General features: G+C 46.5%; 1 protein-coding gene and 1 long non-coding RNA gene across 2 annotated transcripts in view; one reads left to right on the top strand and one right to left on the bottom strand.

The window, feature by feature from the left end:
- LOC109516693 (uncharacterized) overlaps positions 1 to 15,895 on the bottom strand; it is an 18,703-nt gene extending 2,808 nt beyond the window's left edge. Inside the window, exons 1-2 of the long non-coding RNA XR_002168392.1 lie at positions 15,870 to 15,895; positions 15,045 to 15,050 (exon numbers count right to left, since the gene is read on the bottom strand). This is a non-coding gene — a long non-coding RNA (uncharacterized LOC109516693). The remainder of the gene's footprint in view (positions 1 to 15,044; positions 15,051 to 15,869) is intronic.
- lratd1 (LRAT domain containing 1) lies at positions 1,427 to 2,999 on the top strand. The gene is made up of 2 exons (XM_019871430.1): positions 1,427 to 1,553; positions 1,731 to 2,999. Exon 2 carries the CDS (start codon positions 1,768 to 1,770, stop codon positions 2,575 to 2,577), a length of 810 nt encoding a protein of 269 aa, XP_019726989.1. The 5' UTR covers positions 1,427 to 1,553; positions 1,731 to 1,767; the 3' UTR covers positions 2,578 to 2,999.
- Positions 15,896 to 17,556: the final 1,661 nt, after the last annotated feature.

Genomic DNA, 17,556 nt, shown 5'->3' on the forward strand with positions numbered 1-17,556 from the left:
GGCGATGTAAATGGCAGGATAGCGATCAGCTCTGGGCGGCGCAGATGAAAAGACACGGGTGCAGCCGTTACTGGCAATATGAAAGCTGCGCACGCAACAGTCTCTCGCCCGCGCCGCAAATTTGATGAGAGTTTCATCGGGGGGGGGGGCTGACGCAACATCCGGCGAGGCAAAAAAAAAAAAAAAATGTTACACAGTTTGGGATCATCTCCCTTGGGGACTTCTTTGTTTTGGTGCTGCCGTCACACACAGACGACCAACCCCCAAAATGCGGTCACATCCACTCAATCGTTCACTCATGCACACAAAAATGCCATAAGGGAATGAGCAATACACACAAAAACTTCCATTCATTGCTAATTGACACACACGGAGTGACAACGCAGACAACATTACGATGCAGGCATTCTCCCGCTGTTCTCTGAGTACAGCGACAATGGCTGGAGTTTAGTTGGGGACCTCGTCCGGCTCTTTTTGCCGTTTTCTACGTGGCATGTCTTCCAGCTGAACATTGAAGGTGCACAAGTTTTGAAACCAAACAATGCTGCCTTGAAAACAGACCCAGCTTGCTGCTAACTTGTAATGCAAAACGCCTCGGACATGCGAACAGTCTACGGATCATTGCGCACTGAGCGCTCCAAGCAATGGGTATTTGAACACAAATGGTGGAGCAACATGTGTTGACAGATATAACATTCACGGTCAGATATCTTTGAGAGGAAATGGTTGATATTACAATATTTTACTTGGTAGTAGTAGTAGAAGTCTACTCATCTGTGTCTGGATGATTGCATTATTTTGCCACCCAGTGGCAAAAGCAGGAACAGCAGAAAGATGATCACATTTGGTTTAATTGTCCGTTTTTTTTTTTTTTCTTATCGAAAAACACTGCAAATATTTCATTGCTTTTCTTTTTTTTCAATTCAGGAAATTGATACAAGTGCAAAAAAATTCAACTTCTATCTCAAGGCAACATTGGATCGCCCATTCATTGCGACTGAAAATCGGAGACATGACGGATTGACTTTTCAGAGTTTTTGCTGTGGGTTTTTAATTTGAATATTTTTGCTCGTATAAACTATGTGCCCTGGCTTCCACAAAGGCTGGCAAAGCTTCACAAATTGACCTGTTAAGTTATGTTGTGCTCATTCGGTGGTGACCTCCTCAAGCGCAAGCCTGTAGAACAACACTTGTCGACTGAACGGACCTCCGCTCGCACTCGTCAAGAATTTCCACAGCTATGCGACACACACACACGCACGCGCGCAAACGCGCACAGTAACAACCTCCTCCAGCGGCCACACGGTTGTGCGCGCCTCCGATTGGAAGGCGTCGCTGAATGGCGACTCCCACCGACGCTCCCCATTGGCTGATCGAGAGGAGGGGGCGGGGCTTCAGCAAGCTCCATAAAGGCGGCGAACGCCGGAGGAGCTCTAGTGTTGGCAGGCTCGGACTCCATCCGCGGAACGGTGCGGCGCGAGAGTGGAAGAGGAGCGAGGACGCGCGCTCATGGAAGTGAAGGATATTTAAGCACCTGCCTGGGGGGCGCACAGGTATTCTCTCTTTTGGGGGGGGGGCTTTGCGCGCGTTAAAAAGGGTCGCGCGTCAGCTTTCGGGGAGCTGGCGTTGACAAGTGCCAGTCGAGCGCCTTTGTTGACGCAGCGCCCGTGCGTAAAATGCGCGCACTGGCGTGTTTTGGTGACGCCTCTCTGCTTGTCCCTCCCATGCAGACACCGCAGTCCATGCCTCTGCCTTGCCGGGTCCTTGATGGGAAACCAACTGGACCGGATCACCCACCTCAACTACAGCGAGCTGCCCACGGGGGATCCGTCCGGGCTGGAGAAGGACGAGCTGCGTGTCGGCGTCGCCTACTTCTTCTCCGACGACGAGGAGGAGGCGGCGGACGAGCGCACGCCGTCCGACTGCGGCTTCGGCAAGGAGCTGAGCCCGGCCGACGAGGACGGGGGACCGGAGGGCCCCTTCTCGCTGAGCGAGGTGGAGTACTCGGCGTTCCGCGCGCACGAGTGCATCTTCTCCAAGCTGCGCGAGAACGAGGACCTGGACGTGTACGCGGCCACAACTTTGCTGGGCGTGTGCAAGCCGGGCGACTTGCTGGAGCTGGTGGCGGCCGCGCAGCCGCCGCACTGGGCCGTGTGCGAGCGCGACGGCCGAGTCATCCACCTGCACAAGGGCGAGATCCGCCGGGACGGCTTGCTTGAGGTGTGCAACGGCCGCCGCGGCAGGATCGCCAACGGCCGCTACCGCTACCGGCCGCTGCCCGCCGACCTGGTGGTGCAGAACGCGGCGGGCCACGTGGGCCTGCGCAGCGACGAGATTTGCTGGACCAACTCGGAAAGTTTCGCCGCCTGGTGCCGCTTCGGCAAACGCGAGTTCAAGGCCGGCGGCGAGGCGCACTCGGCCGAACAGCAGTACTTGCTCAAGGTGCGCCTGGCCGGCAGCGGCGTGCACACGCTGGTTTTTCGGAGCCTGGAGGACTTGATCCGCGAGCGGCGGCGGGTGGACGCCAGCGGGATCCTCGAGGAGCTCTCCCTGGTCGGCGGCGGGGGCAAGGAGTGACCGGGGGCGAGGGGGCTACCGTTCAATCTCCCCCGTCCTGCCGACCTGTTAGTTTTTGGACATGGCCGTGATGAATTTCAAGACCGCAGACGCTGTGCCGTTGTGGAATGTGGAACCGCGAATACGAGACAAGCCCCCTCCCCTCACCCTCCCCCCGTTATCCTCTCATGACTGGGCATGGTTCCCACCCCTCAAGCTGCATTTTTTTGGGGCGGTGAAGGGGGCAGTGGGGGGGGTTCCCCTCCTATTTTCAAGCGTTAAAAGGTCCCCTCCTGGTCACACATAAGCTGCCGAACGGCAGAAAAACAAACGGAAGCATTTTTGGCTTGTTCGAAAGCGCCCCTCTTCTTTGCCATACGAGGACAATATACTTGACTCTCAAACCACAGCCATCTTGCTAAAAAAAAAAAAAAAAAAAAAAATGTATTCCTTTTCCCCCCCATTTGCGTTGAGTGGATTTTTGACCCTGATCTTGTTTTTTTTTTTCCCCCCCTTCTCTTTTTTTGGTTCAAATAAATGGAGGTTGAAATATGAAAACAAGCACTTGTTCCAGCAAGTGTTATTAGGTTTGTGCGCACACACACACACACACACACACACACACACACACACACACACTGCAGCTCTTGCTCACTGTCTTGAATTATTCATGCACTGCTGACCTGCCTGGGGCCTGATCGACTTCATATATCTGGCCGTATTTGAAACGCCAGGAAATGGTCATCTGTGCTGGGTATGCAAAAGCTTCCAAGAAGAAGAAAAAAAAAATCCATGGGGAGTTTAAGCAGGTGCATAGCTTGACGGAGAATGAAAGGTCCGCTTTGGTCCCATGTCAGCAGAGACCGGGATGCGTTTTAGCCAACTTGTCCTTTTCGGGGTCTGTCTTGGAATGCGGGCTTCCCACGTGTACTTTGTAGAACATGTTTTTCACACGCTCGCATGGCTACTCCGGCCGGCTTCCTCACACATCCCAAGAGCATGCGTGTCGGGTGATAATTGATGACTAGCTCAAGCGACATAAGATTAGCCAAAAATGAAAGTGAGATTGAAAGCAGCTCCAGTGCGAGTTCGAAAACACAAAAATTACATCAAAAATATCAAAACTAGATTTTTGAAGTGTGTTCCAGACACGTTTGAATAAAGTGGACGGCTACAAGGGAGGCTCGTTTGCGCCGGTGTTTACGCGTGCGGCGGCGCCTCAAGCGGTTTGGCGGCGGCCAACTGGCAGACGACGAGCTCCTGATGCAGGAGTACGTCGGCCCGCCCGCGCTTTTGTCTGCCGATGCTCGGCCGGCCACGTGTCGATCCAATCGGAAGTCGCAAGGGTCCTTGGTGGTCTTTGCGATTACATTCTCTCGCCTAAAATGGGCTGCGCATGCATACGGAGCATTTTGTGATCCTATTCTGATCCAGGTCAGCAAAATGCCGACTGTCTAATGTCTCAAAGTTTATCCTGAGTGATGATCCCGTAGTGTGTGCGTGTGTCTAAAGTGAGAATGGTGAGTTTTCTGCTCAGGAAACAGACGTGTGCTAGTCTAACCACTAACAGAAGCACTGACCTACATTTGCAATTCTAATTGAATTGTATTCATTTATTCCCAAGAGTCGATTCTCTTCATCTCTTTTGGCTGCATTGGTTCCAGCGCATGTACGTCAGAATCTTTTTGTTTTTTTTTCTCCCAATCAGATTTCAGCCTTTGCATGCCAAACTGCCTTCAGAGGTAGTAGTGCTATCTCATGCCACTTCAACTCAAAACAGCAGTGGGACTGTTTCTTTAACCGATCAGATTCCAAATTTGTGTCATTAGTCTGAGCAAAACTTGCTCCTCGGTTCTTAGATTGTTTGCTGTGTAGTCAGGAATGCCAAAACTGCCTGGGATTACACAACACAACTTACGGCTTTCCACAGGGCTCAACGCTAGGTCCACTGGACATCTGTCAAAAATGACTTTGTAAGTTACAGTCAGTAAGCTACATAAAATATGTGGCTAGTTATGGTCCTTGGTATGCGGCCGTCACGTCAGCAAACATTTCGAACGTAAAAACATCAAAAAGGTTACTTGTAGTTTGGACTGCTCTATTTTTTGTTCATCTGCTCTATTCTAAAACGGCCAAATTGTTGTGAACAGGTCAGAAAGTCTTGAGACTTGCTTGTGGCTGTTTTGGTTCATCATCATTGCATTAAATCATGGCTGGCTCAGGTGTGCGCACGTCAACCCACCCCCCCGATCAGATTCCAAATTTGTGTCATTAGTCTGAGCAAAACTTGCTCCTCGGTTCTTAGATTGTTTGCTGTGTAGTCAGGAATGCCAAAACTGCCTGGGATTACACAACACAACTTACGGCTTTCCACAGGGCTCAACGCTAGGTCCACTGGACATCTGTCAAAAATGACTTTGTAAGTTACAGTCAGTAAGCTACATAAAATATGTGGCTAGTTATGGTCCTTGGTATGCGGCCGTCACGTCAGCAAACATTTCGAACGTAAAAACATCAAAAAGGTTACTTGTAGTTTGGACTGCTCTATTTTTTGTTCATCTGCTCTATTCTAAAACGGTCAAATTGTTGTGAACAGGTCAGAAAGTCTTGAGACTTGCTTGTGGCTGTTTTGGTTCATCATCATTGCATTAAATCATGGCTGGCTCAGGTGTGCGCACGTCAACCCCCCCCCCCCCCCACCATCCCCTGCTGCCTCCTGCCCTTGAGAGTTAGCAAAATGAGGCCAGTGGGGCGGTTGATGTTGCGAGGGAAGATTTACGTGTGTGTTGACGCGAGTGGCCATATGTGCGCATGAGCCCATGGAAGCCTGAGAAGCAACAAGCTCCAAGATTGAGCGGCTTGATTTGCTTGGGCCATATGTTGCCCGCATCTTTATTCATGAGGGGCTGCCTCACATTTGATTTTTTTGGTCAGCTATCAGCGGACGGTAAACGCTGTTGCTAAGGAAACCAAGGCCGCTGTTGTCATACTATACATCCACCGACGGGCTTTTTGCGCAAACCCTTCGCAGTTGCGTATGCCCGACAGCTACTCGTGTAAGACAAACACAAACAACCTCCGCCTTTTCTGATTGTGTTCACGCTAGCGTTGTAATACTTCAAACTCAACACCACATTTTGAAGGTCTTGGAGGAGACCGGCACCAAGGTGGTAAAACAACAAATACCTCCAAATTCACGTCGAACTAGCTTTGCAGAGGATAAAGAGTATATACTTGTGCATAGTTGTCTGTCTACAGGTCGCTGCTGCACCGTTTGTGTTCAAATACCCATTTCTTAAAGCTTGCAGTTCATTTTTACTCGCAAGTCAAAGAGAAAAATCATGTGAACGACTGCTCGTATCGCCGCAAACTGGGAAGTCTGGTCACTTGTATATCAAGGCACCGCTGCAGTTTTGATTGAGCATGAGTGTTTTAGCGTACGTGTTGTCTCCCCCTCCCTCCATTTTTTCGCATCATCCTCTGGAACAAAGCCAGCAAAGACAACAATGAAAAAAATGTATTTGGCGAAATAAATATTTGCTAGTGGTAGTTGCCGGTTGGGTTCCAGTTGACAGATAGAAACGTCGGTGGCAGTTAACGATTAAAATGAATAGCACTGTTTAAACCGTATGTAAACAAATTAATTGGTTTTATAAGGTGGATGAACTGTGCGTCCTGCAGTCCTTGCATTTTCGATCCATTTTTTTTTCCCCCCCACAACGTCAATTGAGTGGAGGTGTATCCGAAACGCGATGGTTATCACTTTGCTGAAATGATTGCTTCTCACTGTGCTGCCCTGCAAAGTTTTTACCAATCAAAAGTTTTCCCCGCAAAAGCCTTTTCGGTCATCGGCAAAGGTGATGCAACTAAAGGCGAGGATTGCGCGCTGGCATATCAATTTTTGATTTGGTGGGAGGCCTAAGTCCCTGCAGTTCCGCGCTGCCTCGTACCTCCGAGTCTCTCTGGCGCGAGGACGGCGGACGGCGTCATCCGAAAAGGTCAGCGACGCGTCACTGCTGACCGCTCGGCACGTCAGAGGTGAAGCGGCGGCCATTGCCCGTTGGCTAATCCGCTACCATGAGGAAGAAATAAACGTGCAGTCTTTGGAAATGAGAAAAATGAGAATCCGCTGCGAGCCAACTTTGATATTTTCAAGACGGGTTGTGAGATGAATTCAGATCAAACACTGTACGGGTTGTTTCATGACGTCTCTCGACAGCATTAAGACACACAATGTCAGTTGGGCGGAGGAGTAAGGTTTGAATTTAAGAGCCTGTCAAGGGAATTCAGAGATATGGTTTTGAATGTAAACGATTGAAGACAACGGCTGAAAAGAGTGAGAACTGTCTAGCATTTCACCTTGCAATAAACAGTTTTCACCATTTCAGTTTTCCTGATTTAGGTGAAGGGGGCATGGCTAAAACGGTGCCTGATGACACACAGCACTGGACTGACATTTGAGTGGGGCGGGGTTTCAGTGCATTCAGCGGCCACGCCGGCTGGCGTTCAAAAGCGGAGAGGACGGATCGATTCGTCACCATTTTGAAGCATAATTTTCTACACGTGGCGATTTTGTTGACAATTTCAAACGTGGCAGAGTTGTAACCAACACTCCGTCGTGTGTCAAAGACATTTATATTCACTAAGCGGATTTTGAACTCTCAGCAGTGCGAGTCGATCGACGGAAATTCAACGACTTTCGACTGAGGCCCTATCCCTGTACGAACGGACTGACTGATTGACTGGCCTTCAGAGAGCGTGACAAACCCGTCTCGACTGTCAAAACAAATCGAAAGGATGCTTCCACCGTCTGTCGGCTCGGTATGCTAATGACAAAAACAACGTTAACAACAAAGCAGCTTGCTGGATCCTCAAAGGAAGAGACACGGGCTCATGTCGACATCACCGCATAAATAATACAATTACATCTCCCACTGAGTGCGTCTGTACGGACCATAACAATATAACAATGGCTACTTTTGCTAATTGTTTTCCTTATTTAATGGGCTTAATGTCGTTTGGCTAGATGTGCATGTATTATGTCCCTTTTAGGGGGGTCCTCCGTTTACAAAGGCACCGACATGCGAGGATTCAAGGTGACGCAATGAACTAGTTTGTGCACTGGTGAAGGCCATGTTTAAAGCTTTTATTTGATTGGTTTACATTTATGGTCTAGAGGTGTTTTTCTGATTTGACTTTGATACTACATCAGCAAGTTCGGGTTACGTTGCCTCGGTTGAAACAGACCTCCGTCCCTAAGCCGAGGACACCCTTCATCACAGAGGCTGTCTACTAAATCCAGATTTCAACAGTACACTCAACAATGTTGAAATGGTCCGGCGCTACCATAGAACAGTATTGGTGTTCCACAAGGCTCCGTACTATGTCCTCAGATTTGTACAGCATACTCCGCATCAATGTCAAAATTACTTGGTGTTCCAGTAGGTAAGTACAGCAATACACGCCAGATAACGGCAGTCCCCTCAGATTACGTTTCCAGAGTGAACAAGAACACATCTGTTATTCATTTGATCGTTTTAGATGCCCCTCATCACCATAGGAACGGAGCTCCGACACAAAGCGAGGGCACCTCTTATGAAGATTGCTGTTGCGTTTTAACAATGGCGATTATTTGAAGAGGAGGAGGCGGGGCTAAGATGTGTCCCGTCATACGTTCGTCCACTTCACTGACCTGACACTAACGTGTGTGGTCCAAATCCTTCCCTGCACCTTCTTAATAAGCGAGCTCTCAGTCAGTAGGTGCGGCACAATCACATTATGATTAATGGGAATGCCCGAGCATGGCCGCGACATCACCTCGCTGTGGCTTTAACCCTTCTTAAGAATCACGGGGAAAAACGGTTACTGGGGAGGGGAGAAAAAATTTGCTGTGAGCAATTCTGAACCTCCTCACTGGCAAAATGTCACGCAAGGGCCTCTTACTTATCATACACTTCCAGTGCATTTTTTTTCCCCACATCGCCCCCAAAAATGCACTGGAAGTCATGGCTTAACAATGTTTCATTTTAAGATCCTTGATATTTACCTCACGGTACAAATTATTCTCAGGCCAGAACGCAGAGCACTTGTAAGAAAAAAAAAAAAAAAAGGTAGTGAAAAGAAAAAAAAAATACGTTTGACAGCCAGTGTTGTGGCCTGGATGGCTCCTTCAGAGCCGAGCTTAAAAGTACGCAGCTCATCCCTGCGGCGTGGCCTTGCATATTTACAACAGCTCCCGTCAAGCACAATACTGCTCCCAACATGTGCGAGGTAGGGCTAAGCCATAAAATATCTCTCATTTAATTTACTCGAAAAGGTGTAAAGCAACCTTCACAATGTTCAGATAATGGGGGAAAAAATTCAGTTGGGAATATACAGTGGAACCTTTGAGGTTAAACAATCTTTTGCGCGACGCTGGTTTACAGGTTCCGTTTCTAATTCCAAAACAGGCATTTGAGAGTATTTTGACTGACTTTTTAACACCCTCACAAAACTGTTCTGCGACAACATAACCAGAGAATGGAAATTGATATTGGCGGTGTTCCACAGAGAGCTATATGAGGTCCACATATTTTTACAGTTCACTCCTCATAAAAACGATCACAATGAATTGCAAATAAAGTGGTACAGAGCATGACGAGGGGAATTCACTCCGAGTGTGCTGTAATTATTTATCCTTTGTGGATTTGAGTGTTATAAGAGTTTTTGGAGCGAGGAGCCTTTGGCCGGTCCATATGTTGCTTTGTGATTTCGTAAATTGAGCTACAAGTTGGATCACAGAACTATTCAAACTCGTAAGTCAAGCTACCACAGTAATAACGTTATACATTTCCATGTGTGGCTTTAAATCAGCCATACAGGAAAATTACTTTCACTGTTGAGCCTACCATCGGTCATAAACAAAACAAGCAATACACTGCTGATGTTTATCTGCGTTGAGCAGCGAGCACGCGGTCGGTTCATAATGATGCACAGGTTGATGTGTATTGACAACGCGAGCACGCAAGCTCTTGTGTGTAATTGCCACCGAGGTGTTTGTGGAACAAGCGCAATCATAAACGAGCACGCGTGCCAGTGAGAGAGAATGGCATAATCCGGCAGTAATGGAATATGAAGCCGAGCAGAAAATTGTGGAAAAAAAAAATAAAAGAAAATGACTCCTAGGATGGCCGTCGGCAGTGATGAAATAAAAGCCCGGGAGTACAATATGTGGAAGGTATAAAGGCTAATTAATGCCCATCGTGGCAAAAATTCTTTCTAATCGTACAAAAAAAAAAAAAAAAAAAACGCAGCGAGTACATCCAAGTCTTTGGATGGATGACCTTCTGCTTTGCGTTACGTTCACTGGATCAAATGACTCACTTCAGCCCTGACGAAATGACCACAGAGGCGACGCAGAAGAGAAATTTCAAGGTAGCGAGGCAAGTAACATTTTTTGCAAATGACTTCAGAGAGCTCAATTTAGCTGTAAAATACAAACTGAGTGAGCTTTGCTGCCAATAGCGATGATTTGAAGGTATAAATCCAAACAGTGGTGCTGCAAAAAAAGGTTGGAAATAACAATAATAATGGAAAAGGCATGACATGCACAGTTGGCATTTTTAGCTTTAGCCGCAAAAGTTATTTATGAAAGTGTCATTTGGACAAGGATCTTTCCGAGAAGCCAAGACTGGTTTCATTCGAAATGAATTTCCGCCGTGCTCCGAACGTGACAGCAACCTTCACTTGTACAACCATTCCAAGGATAACGTACACTTTTACTCCCGCTTCGCAAGACACACAATTGGCCTCTCTGTGCCGAATCAGCAGATTGCCCGTTTATCCGCCTTTGCCTTTTGCATAGAAGCCAGCCAAGTCGGACATTACTCAAATTCATCATTCCTGGTTAAAATGACAAAACGGCAAGATTTCGTCCGCAGTCAAGCTTCATGCTTGCTGGATTGGCACATTCTGATACGGCATCAGCATACAAATTAAACAGTGAAACCTCGCTATTAGTGGGGGCTTGGGAGAAAGCTCCGACAGCGTCATCATGGATAATTAATAGACGGCCCAAAAAGGACACGGGATGGTTGGAGGTGACCAATTGATCTTTTGACTGACACAGAAGCCCTTTCTTGGAACGCTGTTGACAATCAAAACACTCTCACACACATACACACACACACAAAATAGTATGCAGTCATTCCTTAGCATAAGTGATGTATAACGGGTTCAAAAAAGGGCAAGTTGGATTCCACAATGCAAACTTTTATAAACAAGTCAAAGCAATAACCATCTCGGTCTGTGGCTACCGGGCAATTTTGCCGCACCACATGAGGCCTCCTCTTCTCGTCGTTAGACTTGCCGGAGCAAACAGAATTGATTCAGGATGGAACATTGAGCACAACAACAGCCGAACGTGATCGCTCTCTGACCCAGGCCGTGACCGGGAGACTTTGTCAGCCCGGACGTCATGGTCTCAGATCGTTCGTCCACGTGGCGGCCCATCCAACCTTCCGCGTGTGAATCCAAAAGTTTGAACACAAATAGCAAAAGGATTATTCGCCGCCATCTGGCAGCAGCGGCAGGGGCGGCCGCTCTTTCTCCTTTAGTGGCAGACACAATTCGTAGCCTCCCTGCGGGGTTGCAGCCTGCTCGACAGTCCTTCAGCAGTGTGTGGTGGAGCATAGCTAAAGCCTTATTCTGACGCCCAGCCGGCAGTGAGTAGAGGCAGTGAAATATTGATGCGAAATGTCAGATTCCAGGGAGAGAAGGGGAGGAAATAAAAAAATAATTTCTACATTGGCATTGAAGGGCACATACAAAGCAGCTCTATGCAAAGAAAGCTTGATGCAACTAGTTACAACGTCCATCAAGTTAGCCGAAAACATTTTGGGGTTATCGTATTTGAGCCGTCTCTCGCCATATTGCAGTTTTCTTTTTGTGGTCAAACTGTATCAGAGATTTATTTATTTATTTTTTTAAATTGCAGAGATCACATTTTATGTTGTCGATTTTCAGCATATATTCTTTCTCCTCCCCAAAGAACGCGTACGGCAGCCGTGATGGCCCAGACCGGTGTGGCAGTAATACACTACAGTATTTATTGTTTCAAATTGAATTACTCAGGATATACAACTCCAACAGCCAGGAGTAACAAGCACAGAAGGATATAATCATCAGAAGGTGAACAGGCCCCCCCCAAGGGCAACCAGAAATACACCGGCCATTCGGGGAATTTTCCCCCGAAATTCCCATCAGCCAGCACACCCCTGTGACTGAGTACTGTTACATTGTCTGTCTACATGTGTTGCTACCCCAATTGTTTCCAAATTCCTGTTGCTTCAAAGGTTTTAAAAAAAGCAACTGCCGATAATTGTTAGCATGTCAATTATGTGTTAGCATTAAGCTCGAGGCTTGTTCTTAAAGCAACATCGTTTGGTTGTTTTAAATAATCACACATTTTTCAATGTGTAAAATTACACCCAAAATCATCAACAAGACGATTCATTTGTCTAATTGATATGAGATTCATTACCAATACCCAAGCTGCCTTTCAGTCCGCATTTCAATTAATTCAATTACGTTAGGAAAAGGAAAACATGTTTTTTTTCATGTATTTGCATCAGCTGACATCCAACCCTTACGTCGTCTTCCAGTAATGAAATAATCTGCTGCGAGGCCTGAAGTGGTCCAGGGATCATGCAATAACCACGCAAACCTTTACAGACGTGAAATTCAGACTTTCAAATGGAAAGCCTGGAAGCAATTATAAAATGCTAATGGTGGAACGTTCAGGGACGGGGGTCTTATCTGAACGCTGGAGTGTGTTTGGCCTGCTTATTTATTTATCTTACCTTATTTTGTTGACGCTGTGAGCGTGCACTCCCTGTGGCGGACTTAATGAAGGATCATGTCGTGGGCCTCAGCTGTTAAGAGGAGGAGAGACAACAAAATTCAACACCACTTAACCCCCCTGAGAGGCGGACGGCTCATCAAACTCGTCAATGAACGAATGAGCTTCGGTGAAGCGGAGGTCACGGAGTCATTGTGGCGCAAGTCCAGGCCAGCTGCGGTTTAATTGTGGCCGAGCAATGGAGTTTTGCTTTTCACTGGAGCGCCATCAAAAGGGACGACAGGGAGGCGGATGGAACGCAAACGGCGCGTCACAGAGGCGCAATTAAGGGGCTGGTTAGCATGTAAGCGTTGGCAGATGTGAGCGTGGGCACTTCTCCTTGTGTCTTCTCATTTCCACGCTTTCGACATATTCAGTACAACCTCCCAAAACATGCCCGAAAGGCAGACTGCAAAGTCGTCACTCACCATTCGAGTTTTTCTCCAGGAAAAAAATTGTGGTGTCTTGACTAACAAGTTTATTTTGTTCCATGATCCTTGCCCAACGGGCATAAATCCGTTATTTAAGGGAAATTAAATCGTTGGCGATATTTACATTTAAAAAGCGAGCACTGCTGCGCAGCTAATCAAGCGGTTAGTCATCTCGTAGTTGGACGAGGAAGACTTGCCATCCTGATCATTTGAATCAGGTGTGTTGCAGCAGGGAGAGATGGAAAACAGTTTGGACACCCCTGATTTAGAGTTTCCAAACAACCCACCATGCATGTTTTGGAACGTGAGAGAAAAGTCACGCAGGCAGGGGGAGCAGTGAAACCTGTTTGTTGAAAACTCGGACAACACGTCTTCCATAATTCCATAACATAACTGCGACCGTGATGACCATTTTGGCTCTGAACATGCCAGCCTGATTGCGAGTATTGTTATACTGTCTGATGACTTCATCACTGCCTATTGGCCATAATAAATTTAAATCAAATCAATGCCAATCCCGCGTGAATATTATGAACAAGGTAGGTTGTTTCTTGGTGGTTAAAAAAAAAAAAAAAAAAAAAAAGCTTCTTGGCAAATGTTACGCGGTTAGAAATGTGAGAAACGTCATGGTGACGTCACAACGTCGACCCAAAAGTGGTGCCCCAAAAAAAAAACCCGATTAACTCACAATTTGGGGTTGAAACAGCAGCACAGAATGACGTTCAACACCAAGGCGCCCCTGATTTACTTTTGGGAAATTGTTTAGGAAAGTCCGCATCGAAAAAAAGCGAGGAAGCAATTTCCAGTGAGCTAATCAGACGCAGGTGAGGTGAGGGCGGAAGTAAAGTCTATATTCAACCGGTGTGGGAAGCGCCGACGCATTGAATAATCCCGAAGTGGAGCTTGGCTCATCCATCAAATCGGAGTGTTTTTGTTGACGTATCGCAGCAGGCGAGCGCGTCGGCTCGAAATTGTCGCCGACCGTCGCTGACATTTGCGGAGGTGCGCGGTGGCTCGGTCGGGGGAAGAGTTAGAAGAACGCCTTGTCACGCCAACCCTTTTAATGGCTTCTCTTTGTGTGCCTTAAAAGCCGCTTGACATTTCCCATCAGGATCCCGGCCACTCCGCGTGCGTGTTTGGAAAGTTCTCAAATATTACTTTGGGCTTTTACACGATATCCTGTAGGAGAAAGCCAGCCCATGTGGTGACTCAAATCTGCACAAGGTGAATGAAGCTCCCCATTTTTACGAAGCAGGCCTTTGAAAATTCTATTGGGGAGCCATCTTCTTCTGTCAGACAGCTCCTCTGTCCACTGAGACTTGTTGCTGCCCCCAAAATACACCATTTTTTGTTTTTAATAAAAAAAAACAGCACAGTATTGTATGAAAATAAATGCCTTTTTTGCATTGTCTTGTGAGCAACAACAAAACAGCACAGTATTGTATGAAAATAAATACATTCGTGCCTTTTTTGCATTGTCTTGTGAGCAACAACAAAAAAAAGAGCTACACTTTGTGTATTTAAAACAACCATGTAGCTTAGTGTTTCGGAGTGCTAGCTGAAATGGCATCTATGTTGCTATTTACACCCACAAACAGTGGAAAAACAAATGAGAATATAACAGTACTCACAGCCTTACATATGCAAAATAACGAATAGTGCTGTACTGATGAGCGGAGAGGAGCTGAGATGACATCTGTTGGCGACAGAGCAAGCATGAAAGAGAGCGGTTGGAAGGCACTTTATTTCTATATCCCACACAAGGCAACTCAATGTGCTTCACACTGACACAACACCTACGAGCATTTACGAACACAACAGTGAGCGATATTCAGACGCAAAGCAGGGAAAACAGGTAGCTTGTAAAAATGACCAAAATGACATTGAGACCATTTAAACACATGAACAGAAAAAGCAACAAAAACATTTCAAGGTAAAGAAATAAAACTAGGTTTCTAAAAATGATTTCAAATTGATAAGTGGATTAGAAAATGGGTGTATTCAGAATTGTTTTGAGGACCTTAATAAAAGGTATGGGAAAGGTTTTAACCTGGATTTTAAAGCACTGACACTCGGGGCTGACTTCACTTCTGTTGGCAGCTTATTCCATTTGTGTGCAACATCACAGCGAAATGCAGATTCACCGTGTTTACGTTGAACTTTGGCATTCAGAAATTGACCCAAATCTGCAGATGTCAGAGCTTCACAGGGTTGATATTGCATCAGCATTTCTTGAATATGGTCAGGACCCAAAGCCATTCAGTGATTTATCGACATGTAGCAGAATGTTAAAATCTATTCTACATCTATTTGTGAGCCAGCGTAAAGTCTTTCGGACTGGAGAAAAAGGCTCTGATATCTTTCTTGTGGTTTTGCCGCCATTTTGTGTGTGTACAATTCATGAATCTGTGGCTTAGCTACCTGTTTTGTGCAAAGTTAGCATGCTATGCTAGCTCAGCGAGTGCTCCGATTTATATCTGTGTGTGTAGGGCTCGTATTGTGTCTGTCAACATTTATGTAACCCGGTGGATGTGCTTAATGCAGCTGATCAGTGTAACTCATAAAATCATTTGTAATCTAATTATGTTAGTTTCAAAATAAACAGTTACTTTAATTTGAGCCAACAGATGACATTTACAAAGGAAACTGAGTAATGTGTCCCAATCCATTTGTCCAGATGAAGACAAGCTGGAGTGGATAGAAAAGAAGCAAGGAGAAGGTCACAACGCGCTCATTGTTGACTCAATGGATCAGGTGGAGTGAAGTGCGTTTTTTGGCATGCGTGCACACGTACACCCCGCCCCCCTCCCACCGCCACGAAGGCCTTTTAGCCGGCCATCGCGCTGGCGAGGGCCATCGATCGACTGCTTAATACAGCAGACACACATTTAAACATTGATTTGTGGCTTCTGTGACTTTTGGCCAGTGAGGATGATTAACCGAGGTCTCGTGGCAGCGCCCGTAAGGTTTTTTTTTTTTTGTTTTGCTTTGTTTTTTCTTTTCACTTGTGTGTGTGTGTGTGTCTGTGTGTGTGTGTGTGTGTGTGTAGTGTATGAGATTTAATGGAATGTCTGCAGCACACACAAACAAACCCCCACACACAGTGTAACTGAGGTCAAACATTTCAAACTGGAAAAAACAGCTTAAAAGTAATCGAGTGAACCAACTTATTGCCGCTGACTTCAGGTCAGTTTTATAAACAGGTCGATGGTGCGTTTGACTTTGCTCGCCCTTCTTCTCAAAACGGCAACAACGTCACTTTTCTTGGCCGCAATATACGATGATGCGTAGTGACGAAAGGCTAGTAATAGATACTGGAGGTATTCCCCAGGCTCTATACTAGTACCACATGTTTTTACAGTTGACTTCACAAGAACGCAATTACAATGGCTTGATGTGACAGTATGAATTCTGGTGGCGTTCCACAAGGTCCGCTGCTCAGTTCACACATTCTTCCAGTACACTCTTGATGTACATACATTTCATACCTGCAATTCGATTTATTTATTTCTTTTTGTTCAAATACTAAAATCTCATTTTATTTGTAAGGCATTCTTTCTCTATGTGGTGGATTTTTATCTATTGCAGGTGTGGAATATATCGCGGATAATCAACGGCGCTTCACTGTATAATGAAGCTTATTACGCGCCGGAGACATGTCCCAGCCTTCGTTCGTCTGCGTCACCTCACTGTCGCAGCTGACAGTTTTCCACAGTCTAAAAACCCGCCCCCCAGGAGTTACCTATCATTGTGTTGTCAGCGTCGGCGATGCACTGGAGGAGGCGAAGAATGTGGACAGGGGGAGTGGAGGGGAGGGGTGACAGTTTGTCAGGTCAGAGACGATAAAATGACCGTTTAGCAGCCGCTTGCTCACGTATCGCTCGCCTCGACTTTAATTATCCCGTTTTCTTTCGGAGCCAGGAAGCACCTTGTGGCGGAATTCTCGAGACGAACGAGGCTTCCCGCCGAGCCTGAACCCATCATTTCATGAGTCATCCAAATACGACAATAAACGCCTCCCGACAAAAGGCTGTAATCATCTCAATTGTTTTCTGTCTCTCTCTCTCTGTCTCTCTCTCTCTGTCTCTGTCTCTCTCTCTCTCTCTCTCTCTCCTCACACACACACACAACACACACACACACACACACACACACACACACACACACACACACACACACACACGTCTAAGAGTTAACTGCTGAGCCCACTTGAACCCTGTTGCTAAGCAAAACAAGCAGCACCCACCAAAGCCCACAAGTGGGAAGCCTTCACCGTTCCACAATAAAAGGCACAAGCTTCAAAATAACCACAAAATATTGCAAGTCCACTAGATTGCGAACTCACAATGGGAAATGCCATCGACAGGCAAACGAAACTGTCGTCAGCGTTGCGGTAGTTACAGTATAACCTTTTGAGCAAGAGGTGTTTGATTGCAAACGGACTGCAATGCGTGTAGACAGACGTTTTCAAACTCACCGACATATATTCTTTATCCTCTGCGAAAATTGATATATTGCTGCATCTGATTGAGGCGGGGTGGGGGGGATGATTTGCAAACTTGTATGCAGAACAAGTTTAAGTCGTATCTCAAGACATCACTGAATTTAAAAGTTGAAAATGTCATTACTGTTCTGTACCAGGTCCTACTGGCATGTGAGTGTGACGGATACTTCCAATTTCAAAGGCCATTC

The sequence above is a fragment of the Hippocampus comes genome, unplaced genomic scaffold (assembly GCF_001891065.2).
Source record: "Hippocampus comes isolate QL1 unplaced genomic scaffold, H_comes_QL1_v1.1 scaffold100, whole genome shotgun sequence".
Taxonomy (NCBI): domain Eukaryota; kingdom Metazoa; phylum Chordata; class Actinopteri; order Syngnathiformes; family Syngnathidae; genus Hippocampus; species Hippocampus comes.

Coding starts and splice junctions, on each gene's coding strand:
- lratd1 (XM_019871430.1), top strand. CDS start 1,768: ATGGGAAACCAACTGGACCGGATCACCCACCTCAACTACAGCGAGCTG.